The 12,357-nt window shown below is 39.3% G+C and overlaps 6 protein-coding genes across 6 annotated transcripts; 2 read left to right on the top strand and 4 right to left on the bottom strand.

Annotated features, from left to right (window-relative positions):
* Positions 1-183: 183 nt before the first annotated feature.
* On the bottom strand, positions 184-1,863 carry C5L36_0D03066 (uncharacterized protein; the record flags this gene model as incomplete). Its single annotated transcript, XM_029467187.1, has 1 exon — positions 184-1,863. One exon carries the CDS (start codon positions 1,861-1,863, stop codon positions 184-186), a length of 1,680 nt encoding a protein of 559 aa, XP_029323047.1.
* Positions 1,864-2,202: 339 nt separating this feature from the next.
* On the bottom strand, positions 2,203-3,792 carry C5L36_0D03070 (uncharacterized protein; the record flags this gene model as incomplete). The annotated part of the gene is made up of 1 exon (XM_029467188.1): positions 2,203-3,792. One exon carries the CDS (start codon positions 3,790-3,792, stop codon positions 2,203-2,205), a length of 1,590 nt encoding a protein of 529 aa, XP_029323048.1.
* A 785-nt stretch (positions 3,793-4,577) lies between these two features.
* C5L36_0D03075 (uncharacterized protein) lies at positions 4,578-5,507 on the bottom strand (the record flags this gene model as incomplete). Its single annotated transcript, XM_029467189.1, has 1 exon — positions 4,578-5,507. One exon carries the CDS (start codon positions 5,505-5,507, stop codon positions 4,578-4,580), a length of 930 nt encoding a protein of 309 aa, XP_029323049.1.
* Positions 5,508-6,271: 764 nt separating this feature from the next.
* C5L36_0D03080 (uncharacterized protein) lies at positions 6,272-7,789 on the top strand (the record flags this gene model as incomplete). Its single annotated transcript, XM_029467190.1, has 1 exon — positions 6,272-7,789. One exon carries the CDS (start codon positions 6,272-6,274, stop codon positions 7,787-7,789), a length of 1,518 nt encoding a protein of 505 aa, XP_029323050.1.
* A 628-nt stretch (positions 7,790-8,417) lies between these two features.
* C5L36_0D03090 (uncharacterized protein) lies at positions 8,418-10,865 on the top strand (the record flags this gene model as incomplete). Its single annotated transcript, XM_029467191.1, has 1 exon — positions 8,418-10,865. One exon carries the CDS (start codon positions 8,418-8,420, stop codon positions 10,863-10,865), a length of 2,448 nt encoding a protein of 815 aa, XP_029323051.1.
* Positions 10,866-10,907: 42 nt separating this feature from the next.
* Positions 10,908-12,164, bottom strand: C5L36_0D03100 (uncharacterized protein; the record flags this gene model as incomplete). The annotated part of the gene is made up of 1 exon (XM_029467192.1): positions 10,908-12,164. The coding sequence occupies one exon, from the start codon at positions 12,162-12,164 to the stop codon at positions 10,908-10,910; it is 1,257 nt and encodes a 418-aa protein (XP_029323052.1).
* Between the last annotated feature and the right edge of the window lie 193 nt (positions 12,165-12,357).

Genomic DNA, 12,357 nt, shown 5'->3' on the forward strand with positions numbered 1-12,357 from the left:
TTTAATGTTACAGTTACCCTTGTATAGTGTCGTATTTCCCTTATCAGGAAGAAACATTCTGGTGCTCGACAAGGAAAACGAAAATCCGCCTGCGAATTTCCACTTACAGCTGAGGCACGTGACATCCGTATCCATATTCTGAGTGCCACGGCTATATGCTGTAAGGATGCCTATCTCCTCTTTCTAACGATTGCCACCAGCCTTAAGCACACTGTTACTATGGTGAACGTAATGAGGGAAATAACCAACGTCAACCGGGGGCAAGTAGTAGTTGTCACTGGCTCGATAGTACTTGTAACTTGAGGCCACCGAGGACGGCGAGGCGTCTTGTGAGCCATTCCCATGGCCCGTGGAGTCAGGATTTGGACCAAATCTGCAGACATTGCTACCATTAGCGGGTTCTATTGCCGGTACTATATTTTCCTTACAACTATTACCTTCCAAAGAGGTTAATTTTTCCTTCAAGTCCATTTTATTTGCTCTAGGGCCTCTTGTAGAAGCTATTTTTTTGATTTTGCCAATCAGAATATCACCCTTCTGAGAATAAAAGCTTGGATTTCGGCCTCTAACAATAATCTTCTGAGACTCCAGTGTTTTGGTCAGGAGAGTCTGGACTTTCCCCCAACGTGTTTTTTCAAAGGAGACATCAAGTATGACGTTGTAATGCTTATTGGCAGCATCGTGTCTATTATTGGCAGTGGCGGATTTGAACTTGATTTGATCCCATAGGAAAATGACTTCATTGTACGAGTTACTCAGCCGGAGAAGGTCGCTGAAGCTGACCAAAGTCTTTGTACTGTTTATACTTATAATGTTACCGTTTAACCCAGAAGACGAGCCATTGAAGGAAAACTCCTCAAAGCCGGTGATCACACTAATTTTCGATTTGTCCTTGCCATCAAACTTCCTCAAACTTGTATGTAAACACAATGTCACTTGATCAAAGGCCGACTCCAGCCCTCTCTGTTGCAACTCTTTGATATATCGGAGGTCCATGGGGAGACTTATAGTGGTTGAATTCCGCCTGTAGCAAAATAAAAGCGCCAGATTTTCGTTCTTCTCCAAAGACATTTGCGATATGTTGCTCGATAGCTTCCCATATGACTCACGGTCGATATATATTTTACCCGTTATACCGCCCTTGAGAACGATCGACTTCCCTAGAGTATCCATGATGTTTGGAGAACAAGCATCTGGTGGACTTTCACTTTTTTTTTCATAAAGAGTCAGGACCTTCTCGGAGATCATCTGTGTCACTGTAAACCTCTCATCCAGGGCTGGATCCTCTCCAGAGAGACCGGTATGCATCGATACTGGCTCTTCTCTCACGGTACTGAATTGCAACGAGTTTACGTTTGTCATAGAGCCAGGTGCCCCTGCTTGTAATTGGACGGGCAAGGGAGAAGTCGCCGGTATACTTAGAGTGTTTGGCCTTTGCTCTGGGAGTGCTGGCCTGGAGAAAACGGCTTCTGTGTTCTTCATCAACGTATCTAGTGATATATTGGACAAATTCTGACTTCTGTCATACGGGTATAAATCGTTCAAATCTGGGAAGTTTGAGTTGAGTATAGTTTCCTGCGGCAAATACATGGCATAACTGGCAGCACCCTTCATTCCCGACTTGTGGTCACTGTCTGTATTCTCCATAGCACCCAAAAAGTCAAGCTCTGTGCCTTGCGTATGCGCTGGGCTGAAAATCTTGGCATTTTCAGGTGCCGTCTCCAAACTGCCTTCCCCCTCTCGAATAGGCTCCAATCGAGTGTTCTGCAACTCTCTTAGGAAAAGCATGGCAAACTCGTCGTCAATTGTGTTTGTACCTCCTAGCTTGTCTGTTGGAATGCCACTAGAGTTTGTCATTTCCATCAATGTGCAAATACTGTCTCCTTAGGAAAACCTCTTTTAGAGTTTTCTTCCTTTTAAGTGTGCGGGTTTGTTCTCGTTATTTACATATATATTTATATTTATATTTATCTATCCAGAGAATTGCAGCAGCTCTTGAAATTCAAGGTGGGGGGGGGGAGGCGCGAAAAGGGTGGAAAAAATTGCCGATAAGGAGGAGATATGCTTATTAAGATCCATTGGAGCGGAGCGGGATGAAGGAGGTAGCAGTGGGTACACCTCTATGAGGATGCCTTCGTTAAGTTTAAGTATTAAGGAAATAGTGTACACAAGCCATCCATTAGGAAGAGATACAATGCCAAACTATAAACATAGACTTCTCTGGGTTGCACATGCTGCAATGGCGGCGCCGTAGATACTGCTATCCTCGACAAATCCAAAAGTAATATTGGGTAGCTTGTATATATGTTTTTTATTCCCCAGTATTTCAAGAACGGTTTCCTTGTACCTTGGGAAATGCTGCAACATGGACCCAACAACGGAGATGGTCAAAATGTCGGTGTCGATGTGGCCAGAGACTCGCAACATGGCAATAATGTAGGAAGCAAGAACAATTGAGGCACGATGGATCACCACCTCTGTTATAATCTTGAGGATTCCAATTTCATCCTTTGATATATATTCCAATTGTAAAGCCGTGCACAGTTTGCCTCTTACCTCATCATCATCATCATCATCATCAGACAAACACAATTCGCCGAGTAATTCGGCAGACAGGGAATATTCGGCGCCTCCTTCTGAATGCTTTTCCATGTCCATGGTCTTCATAAGAATCCTCCGAATTATCTCAGGTATGTATCTCCCCGAGGTAATCACCTCAAGAGGCTGGAACACACCATAGTCGCCCGTTGTCATGTGCGGATAGGGCAATTCTTGCTCGGATATTACGTCCCACAATGGGTTCATTTCTTTGTCTGCCTCACTTATATGGGGGAAGAGGTGATACCCCAAAAAAGAAGCTTCGGCATTGACTAGGATTTTCTCCTCTCCAAAATTGGGCTTTAGAAATCCAATCTTTCCATAGGAGAGTTTCTCTTTGTCAACAAAGAAGCAAGAATTAACACCGGTTCCCTGAACTAATCCAAGCTTGGAGTTTATCAAATAAGACCCTGCAACAAACCCAGAAACCGAATCGTTTATAATTGCATAGATTTCAATGTCAAGACCAAATCTGGTAAAAGATTCTTCAAAGATATCCTTCAAATCTTTACCTTTAAATTCCAAGCATACAGAAAATCCTTTACCTAGATCAGAAACAACAGCTCTGTTTGGTGCCTCAATTTGTAATAGGGGGAAACTCCAAGTAATACCCACTTTCATAGAGCCCCTAGAATTCTCCAGCAAAACCTTCATGTCGTTTGCAATCAAAGATTTAAAATTACCTGCAATCCATTCAAAGAATTGTTGGTCTAAATGCTTATTATCATCAAATATAACCCATGATTTATTGATAATACACTCCGCCTTATTTTCTTCTAAAAACTTTATTACCGAAATACGTAAAGTCGAACCGCCAATATCAATCACTGCATAGTATTCGTCGGGCAGACAGTTTGAATCACAGACAACATTGAAGCAAGGCAACATGCAGTTTTGGGATTTCTGAAGCGACTCATGGATGGAATTTTCGAATTCTCTTGTGATGGTGTCAAAATTCTTCTCTATTTCATGTATTTTTAGATAAGACATTATGGCCTGTTTGACTTCAGCAGAATTTGTGTTATTTTTCTGCAGGGCAAGTGAATCTGTGGATGAATCTGAGAAGTTATCTGTAGAAATTAGTAAAGGCCCACCCTTTAATATTTCCAGACCCGACACCGGCGCCCGGGAATCTTCTTCAGTATCTGTTCTGAGTTGACTAACGAGATAGGACATTTGTAGTTGAGATATCATCTACTTTTATATGTTGGTCAATATGGGCCTTGGTGAAGATACTGGAACAGTAGACGAGTATCTAAATATAAGAAATAAAGGAAAGCGGATGAAGATTAAATGCAACCTATTTATTTGATTCCCCAAACAACAAAATTGAAACTCTATAGTCAGAAATGTTACTCAATGAATAGTGAAACAGAATATACATGTTCATAGAGGAGTAGGCGTTGCAACTCTGCTTTTACACCACACACGCGTAATGTGGTAAGACAGACTGTTTGGTTATTCAGGTGCAAAACCACTAAAAAGTCCAATAATAAGCCGAGCCTAGAGTTTAATGTGACAAAGCTAGTCAAATAGAACTCTGATAGCAAAAAATTCTAATGTTGTTGTCTTGGATTAAAATTGAAAGTGCAACTCAACAAATTAGAAAACAAATTTCAACTTCTGTGCGATAAGTGATTTTCTTCTAATCTTGGCGTGTAACACAAGCCTGTCTTTATGTTACAGTCATTCTTCCGGTGTGAATGAAATGTGCAACATCAACGAGCTGTTGCATTCGAACAGCCGAGCCAAATTCCAGTGTAGCAATGAAGTAGATGTCTTTATTGAAAATACAAGGGCATGCAGTAGATATTTCTCTCACAAAGATACCAACAAAATCCTTGGGAGATGAGTCACGTGACACCGACAAAAGCTACAAGAGCATATCTCTTGCTATGTTGGATTTAGATGGCAGTGCTTTACTTTGAATAATATCAATTAGTCAATATACCTTAATTTACACTCTTAAAAACATTAGCTTAGTGATATAACTTATAAGTGTCCTTCAGTGTGCCATCTGCAGACAGAATATTGAGATCGGCATCACAGCCAGGCCTTAGAAACCCCTTTCGGTGTGCAATATTGAGAGATGTAGCAGGGTTGTTGGTGATGGTTGCCAGGGCCTCTGCAAGGGGTATACCTGTCCATTTGATGAGATTGTGTACACAGTCAATCAAATGGGTTGCCGATCCCGCTATGGTATCGGTACCTTGTAGCAGTAGCAAAGACCCTTTCTTTTGAACCGACTGATTCCCCCTCTGGTAGTGGCCGTCTTCCAAACCAATCAAATACAAGGCATCGGTGACAAGGATAGTCTTTGAGGGATTGGCCATGTAAGCCGCCCGGACGGCACTAGGATGGACATGCACACCGTCGGCAATAATACCATAGAAGGGAATCTTATCTGAAGGTAAGGTATCCTTTGTAGCAGATATCAGACCAAGTACACCAACATCTCTGGCTGTATGGGCGGGCATTGCATTGTAGAGGTGGGTAATCATTGTAGCACCGCTGTGTACGGCGCTAAGGGCAAGATCAAAGTCAGCCATGGTATGTCCGATGGAAAATACGGTGGGGCTGTTGCTGGTTAGCTGTGGTATAATTTCGGAACAGCCTTGTACCTCTGGAGCAGCAGTCACGATTGCAGCGTATTGCTCAAAACCTTGGCCGTATCGTTCCTGCAAGGAGATGTAGCCATGCTTCATATCAGTAATTGCCTCTGGCGGATGGCAGCCCTTTTTGATGGGTGAAATGAAGGGGCCTTCTAGATGGACACCAAGAGAATCGGCCTTGTTTGAAGATCGAGTTTTGAGGCCTAGGATGGGGATAACGTCATGGTATACATGTTGCTGGCTCGATGTGACAGTGGGACAAATACTCGTGACACCATACTCCAAGAGCTGCCCCATAGATTCATTGTATGCCTTGAGGAAACTTTGTTTGTCTTGTTTATCATTGAAAGCAGAAGAATAGTCAAATCCAAAACAACCATTTATCTGGATATCTATGAATCCAGGAGAGAGTATACCCCCCTGCAAATCGATGACCTGCACTTCGGAAGCGTGGACTGGGATCAAGGGAGTTTCGATGATAACGCCAGAAACAGTATCAACATATAGAATTGCAAGAAACTTATCGTTCTGACCTTGTCTGTTCAGACAAAACCGGTCAACTTTGCTATCCTAGGACTTGTCTATGAGGTGAAAGTATCAGTAGCAAGGGAAAAAAAAGGAATAACCAAATGCAACAAAAGATTTTAAACAGATTAGATATTCTGAGCATCTTAACTTATGGTACATGACACATATTCAATAGAAAGCTAGTGTTACAAAGCACTTCAAATTGTCTGGAGAATACGTGATGTAACTCGAGTGGAATCCTTATCTACTGTTGCAGTGCGAACAGCCGTTTCCAGTTAGTGTCGCATTTGTGGAAACCCGGGATTATCAGTGAGTGGTATCGGTGGAGATACGGTTGAAAAAAAAAATCAAATCAGTACTACAAGAGATAGCGGGGAACGAAAAATGACGAGAGCTTGTGTAACAACACAACACAAGATATAGAGTTTCTATTTTCTGCAAGTTTATATATAAAGGGTCAGGTTATCATTCCTGAAGAGGATAACTTAGAAGTCTACAAAGTTGGGGGTTTCTAGCAGACAATAGGAAACAAAATGTCATCCAACGAAAAAGTTCCTGATGTTAATATTGAAACAGACAAGAATTCGTCTTATGATGAATTGGACCATAGGGTCACGAAAGAATCTACGAGTGTCCACGTCTATGACAAGAAATACATATCTTTCCTGCCACCGTACTCTAATGCCATGATACAAATTGTGATGTTGGCGTTTGTGGTTTTCATGACACCAGGTATGTACAATGCATTATCCGGTATTGGTGCCTCCATCAGTGGTCCAGATGGAGTCAAGACACAGGATAATTCCAACGTTGCATTGTATTGTACGTTTGCTGGTGTTGGTTTCTTTGCTGGAACATTGTGTAACCTCATTGGCCCTAGATATTGTTTGATGTTAGGTGGTACTGGATATTTAGTTTATGCTGGTTCGTTGCTAAGTTACAACCATAACCAGAATAGCGGATTTGTTATTTTTGCAGGTGCATATCTCGGTATATGTGCGGCTTCTCTATGGGCTGCCCAAGGATCGATTATCATGTCTTACCCCACCGAAGATAAGAAAGGAAGGGCCATCATGATTTTTTGGGTTATTTTCAATCTTGGTGCGGTCATAGGTGCAATAATTCCACTAGCAAACAATATGCATTCCAATTCATCAACTGTAAATGATGGTACCTATATTGCATTTATGGTTTTAATGGGTACTGGTAGTGTCATAGCATACTTTATGCTACCAAAGGAAAAAGTTTGGAGAGATAACGGTACACGAGTTGTTGTTAAGGACTATCCTAACTGGAAAACAGAAATCTTTGGCTCCTTCAGGCTATTGATAAAGGAACCAAAAATCTTTTTACTCTTCCCAATGTTTTTTGCTTCTAATTGGTTCTATACCTACCAATTCAACGATTTTAACGCGGGGCGTTTTAACATCAGAACAAGATCTCTAAATTCCTTACTTTACTGGCTTTTCCAAATGCTTGGTGCTGTGATCATGGGTACTATACTAGACTTGAACATGTTCAGAAGATCAGTTCGTGCAAAGATTGGATGGACATTCTTGTTTTGTATCGCATTTGCAATCTGGGGCGGTGGCTATAAGTTCCAAACGGGGTTTACTAGGGCCGACGTAAAACCAGATGCAGAAGGGGTCTATAAATTGACACCAATGGATTTCAAAGATAGTTCATACATCGGTCCCATGTTCTTGTATATCTTTTACGGTATTTTCGATGCAATGTTTCAAAGTTATTGCCTATGGGTTATGGGTGCTTTATCAAACGATAGTGAGACAACTTCCTATTATGCTGGCTTCTATAAAGGTATCCAATCTGCTGGTGCCGCCGTTGCCTGGAGATTGGATGCTTACGGTACCCCCTATATGAGTATGTTTGCAAGTTCATGGGCATTAGTTCAGGGATCCATGGTGCTAGCCGTCCCCCTTATCTTTTTCATGATTTCTGACCATACCGAGGAACTTCCAGAGGAAGATATAGATGACGATGGTATTAATGCAGTCGTTTCTTTGGTTTCCGGTGAAGGTAGAATTGTGTAGTTTGGTTTATCGTTAAGTAATTTTTAATTTTTGTATACTCTGGACTTTCCAATGTTTTTAATTTCTTCTGATTGATTAAATCATCGATTGTGCAATTTGCAACGAAGAGGTAGCATCAACAGACAACTAACAGTTGACTCGCAGACACTTCTTCATAGCTTTAAAGCTCGTAATTTGGTAGTAAACAGATGATAGAAAAGTAGATACTTTTTAGGGCAAATAGCACTACCTTCCCATATCATGGCCAGATATCCCAGTGATATTGGGATGGTTACCAAATCAACTGTTGAAGACGTTGTTCCAGAAATTAAGTTCGCTATTAATGATTACAGGTGGGCGCCGTGCAGAAATGAAACAATCAGTCTCCATTATTACTAGACTGTGCAATTCTGTAACGGGACTGCCTTTTCCATTTGTTTAGTTGCTTCCCAAGCGGAATAACTATGTTGTAGGCCTAACCCCAAGCATTTACGTTGCTAAAAGCTGTCAAAATATCTCCCCATATATCGATCAACTTTTCATGGCTGTGCGAGCATCAATTATTCGAGTGGATAAAGAATAAACCTTTATTTTGTGTTTATACATTTTACTTCTTAGCTAGTTCTCGTTACGTGCTGGCCAAACACACATGGATTTTGCATACGAAGTCGACACATATGATAACTCTACTCTTCAAGGAACAAACAATAAATATGTAACTGGGAAAACTAACATCTTATCTTCCATTTCAACTACAGATTTCACTAAGAAACTCCAATCATTGTCTATTCTCGATATTGGGCGCACGCCGAAGAATATGAAACAAGATACGGATACGAATACATCGAAATCTTTAGAGAGAGCTAGGACTTCAATTGAACTATTGAATACTCTTGGTTTAGACCATATTCCACTTTATAATAATGAGGCTAAGGAGTGGGACGATTACAATCAGTTTTTTATTGAGTCTAATTTAGATGGAAAAGATTTAATTAGCAAGCTGAACCGTTTGTTAGAAGGTACAGATGGTTCTGATCTGTCTACAAGAACCTCATTAGAATTGCTACAGAAGAGAGTTGACTACGAGATTTCATTAAAGGATTCATCAGCCAACGAAATGAAGAGCCTAACATCGGCTGACCAAGAGAGCAGTTTGGCACGTAGAAACCTAAGGGGCTTAATTGAAAGTGACTTGGTTCAACAGTATGCACAACAACTGAGGCCCTTTACAAAGGTTGTGAAATCAATTGAGTCTTTTAAACCGACAGTTGAGGCGATAATCAATGATTACAACGGTATATTAGATTCTCTTGTTGGCGCAATAAATGATACGGATAGTTTGAAGAGTAAGATTTGTGGCTATGAAAAGGAGAAGGAGTTAGTTGACATGAAGAAGAATTTATTACTTGCCTTCAAGAATACCTACACGATTTCTCAATATGAGGAATACTTGATCAGATTTGGTGATTTGAATGATCCAATTGCGGGTACTGAATTTTTTGAGGTGATTGGCAGGGTCACTAAGATTATAAGTGATTGTGATGTCTTGTTAGGTATGGAAAATGAAACTATTGGTTTGACCATCATGAAGAAAATGAATGAATATTTATCTTCAATTAATGAAAAAGTCCAAAGTTATATACAAAATAATATTGAAGATGTATATACAGGAAAGTACCAATACGAGACAAAAAAAATTAATGTCAAAGTGTTCCAGAAATGTTTAGTTTACATGTATCATCATGACAGAGACAATTTTGATTCTACTCTGTCAGGAATGGTTGAACATAGAAGCAGATCTATTTCTACAGAATTCATCAATCAGCTAAAAGGCTATAACAGTGAGATTAACACTAGTTCAATACAAAAGTCAAAATCCAATCTTTTTATGTCATCTTATGATACAGCAAAGTTTATCTCCGACACATTAGCATATATTCACGGCCTATTAGTTAATGAGATTGAAAACGCACGCTCTTTTTTCACTTTTGATAACGAGTCTGACGAAAATGTCATATCCAAGGATGAACTAGATGCTATGATCAACGATATTGTAATGAAAATAGTTGCTGGACTTAACAATCCATTGAAAGGTGCAATTGAAAGTATTTTGAGACAAGAAGTTAGATTGTCATCATTGGTTTCATCTTATGAATTGATAGAATTATATTCCAATATGTTTATGAAGTTGTTGTATCACGATAATGAGGATATTCGAAAAGAGGGCTTGTTATATACAATGAAATACTTGGAAAGTGAAACCCAAGACCGTATATTTTCTCTAATTGAATTGAAATTTAAGAATCTACAGGTTGAAACAATTAATGAGAATTTAAATACAAGTGATTCTGATTATATTCCAGATTGGATGGTTGATTGGTGTGCAGTTATTGACGAGTTGTTCAATGACTATACCTCAGGCAAGAACCTTGACGACAACGAAAAGTATATTCTCGGCTTGGATGATACGAAATGGGATAGCCTTCTAGAATTATTGATAATGAAACCAGTAGAGCTGGTTCGTAAATTCCAGAAGGATTCTAAAGTTGACAAGAAGGAAAGCTTGATTTGGGGATTGAACTGCCTTGATTACTTTTATGATAAAGTCGATATCAATCCATTTTTATCGTCAAAAGCACCCGCACTGAGATCTGAAATTGAAGATGACACAGAGAGGTTGACGGAATTGGAGTTCAATGGGTTATTGGAAAGTTCTGGGCTATATGATATATTTAATTTGGTCAACATGATATTCAGGATTGATGACGAATATTTTGATGTCGCATACTATCAACCTATTTTAGAGAACAGGTTGTTTAATATAGACACTTTTATAAGTGCAAATGCAAAGCTTGAGCATTTTTTGTCTACATACATTAACCAGAATGAGTTGAATGGATTGATATCACCTACTATATTCAACAAAGTTTTTCTTGATTCTGCAACAAAGTACATTGATTTCTATAAAAAGTTGTGCTTAATCATAAAAGAGTATCTAAGAGACGAAAATGGTAATGAAGTTAATGTTTTCCAATGGAACGAAATGACCATCGCCACTTTACTTGGGGTTGAAGATCACTATCAAGGAAAAGAATGATTATTTTTAATGGTATTTATAACGCTTACTCTATACATGTGTTTAAGTACGCAGTGGCTTTTCACCTCTACCATAACCTTTACTTTCGTAATAGTCCATTGGATAAAATTCCTCAGTAAATTCTTTATCTTCACCCATTAAAACCATTGCTTCATATGGGGTCAATAATGGTTTACTAAATGCATACCCCCAGTCTATACTTAACCTCGGGCAAGCAACTTGAACAAAGGCATCCACATCATCAAACATTGCAACCTTTTGAGGGAAGATCTCACTTAGAATAATCTTTACCACAGATTTGCCGTTTTCCTTAAGTTTTTCCTCCAATCGAGAGATGGTAGCTGGATTACCTTGTCTACCTAAGGCACCTAGTATGAGACCAAACTTTTTGGCATTCCGTGAAACCTCAATAGCATCTCTACGAATTTCAACCATTTGTTTCTTGTCATAGCCCTCTCTCGTAAATTTTCTGGAGTATGGGTCATACCTAAATGCTGGTATTTTGGGATTGTGAATCATTGCTGATTCCAAATGGAACCTCCCATCACCAATATAAACCATGGCATCAAACTGCTCGTGATCAAGTCTTGCACTAGTACATCCTAAAACTTCACCCTTCGATAGCGGTTTTATTTGTGGCGTATAACAGTATATCAATTTCTCACTGTCGGAAGCATCAGATAACTTAGCACGAACACTATGTAAGGATGGGTTAAACTGGATCGTTCCAAAAAGTGCAATCCTAGCCCCATGTTCAAAGTTCAATCTGATAGTATTTAGTAAATGTGTTTCATCAATTGCAATAGTAACAAATACATATAAAACCTTGATAAGTGTGACATCAATAGGAACAAGACAAGAATGTGCATAATGAACAATGAAATCACAGTCTAACGCCCTTGCAGTATAATCATCAATACAACATGCACCATAACTAACATCCCCCATTATTAGAGTCTCACAGTCACAAAACTCAGCCAATATATCAGCTATTATGGGTGCGTAGATTAGTAAACCTTCAGGCATTTGTAGGCACACCCTTTTAGCATTGATCTTTTTGATATTGAATACAGTTTTGTGTATTTCAAAATTATAGTTAGATGGCAAAAGTTTTATTGCATCATTAAGCTGTTCATTGTTTAAGATTTCGTCCGGAATCTGGTTCATCAATCTCGATACCACTTTTGATTTACGTGCACGAACAACGGAAGATGATGGTTCTGAAGCTGAACTAGAACCAGCCTTTTTGGCACCACCAAACTTGCTTCTCCTTGGAACAACGACCTCTTCTTTACTCATGGTTTCGTACTTTATGATGGTATTTTCTTAACTATTGTTAATCAGCTATTGAAAAACGGTTATACGAGTTTGATAGATAATTTACTAGGTGTGAGAAAAAAAAAATTGGTGAAGAATTTGAAATTTCATTTTCAAAAATCTTAGCCAATTCATGTAGTCAAATTGAACTAACAGTTTAAATAACTCTATTAGA

The sequence above is a fragment of the Pichia kudriavzevii genome, chromosome 4, assembly GCF_003054445.1.
Source record: "Pichia kudriavzevii chromosome 4, complete sequence".
Taxonomy (NCBI): domain Eukaryota; kingdom Fungi; phylum Ascomycota; class Pichiomycetes; order Pichiales; family Pichiaceae; genus Pichia; species Pichia kudriavzevii.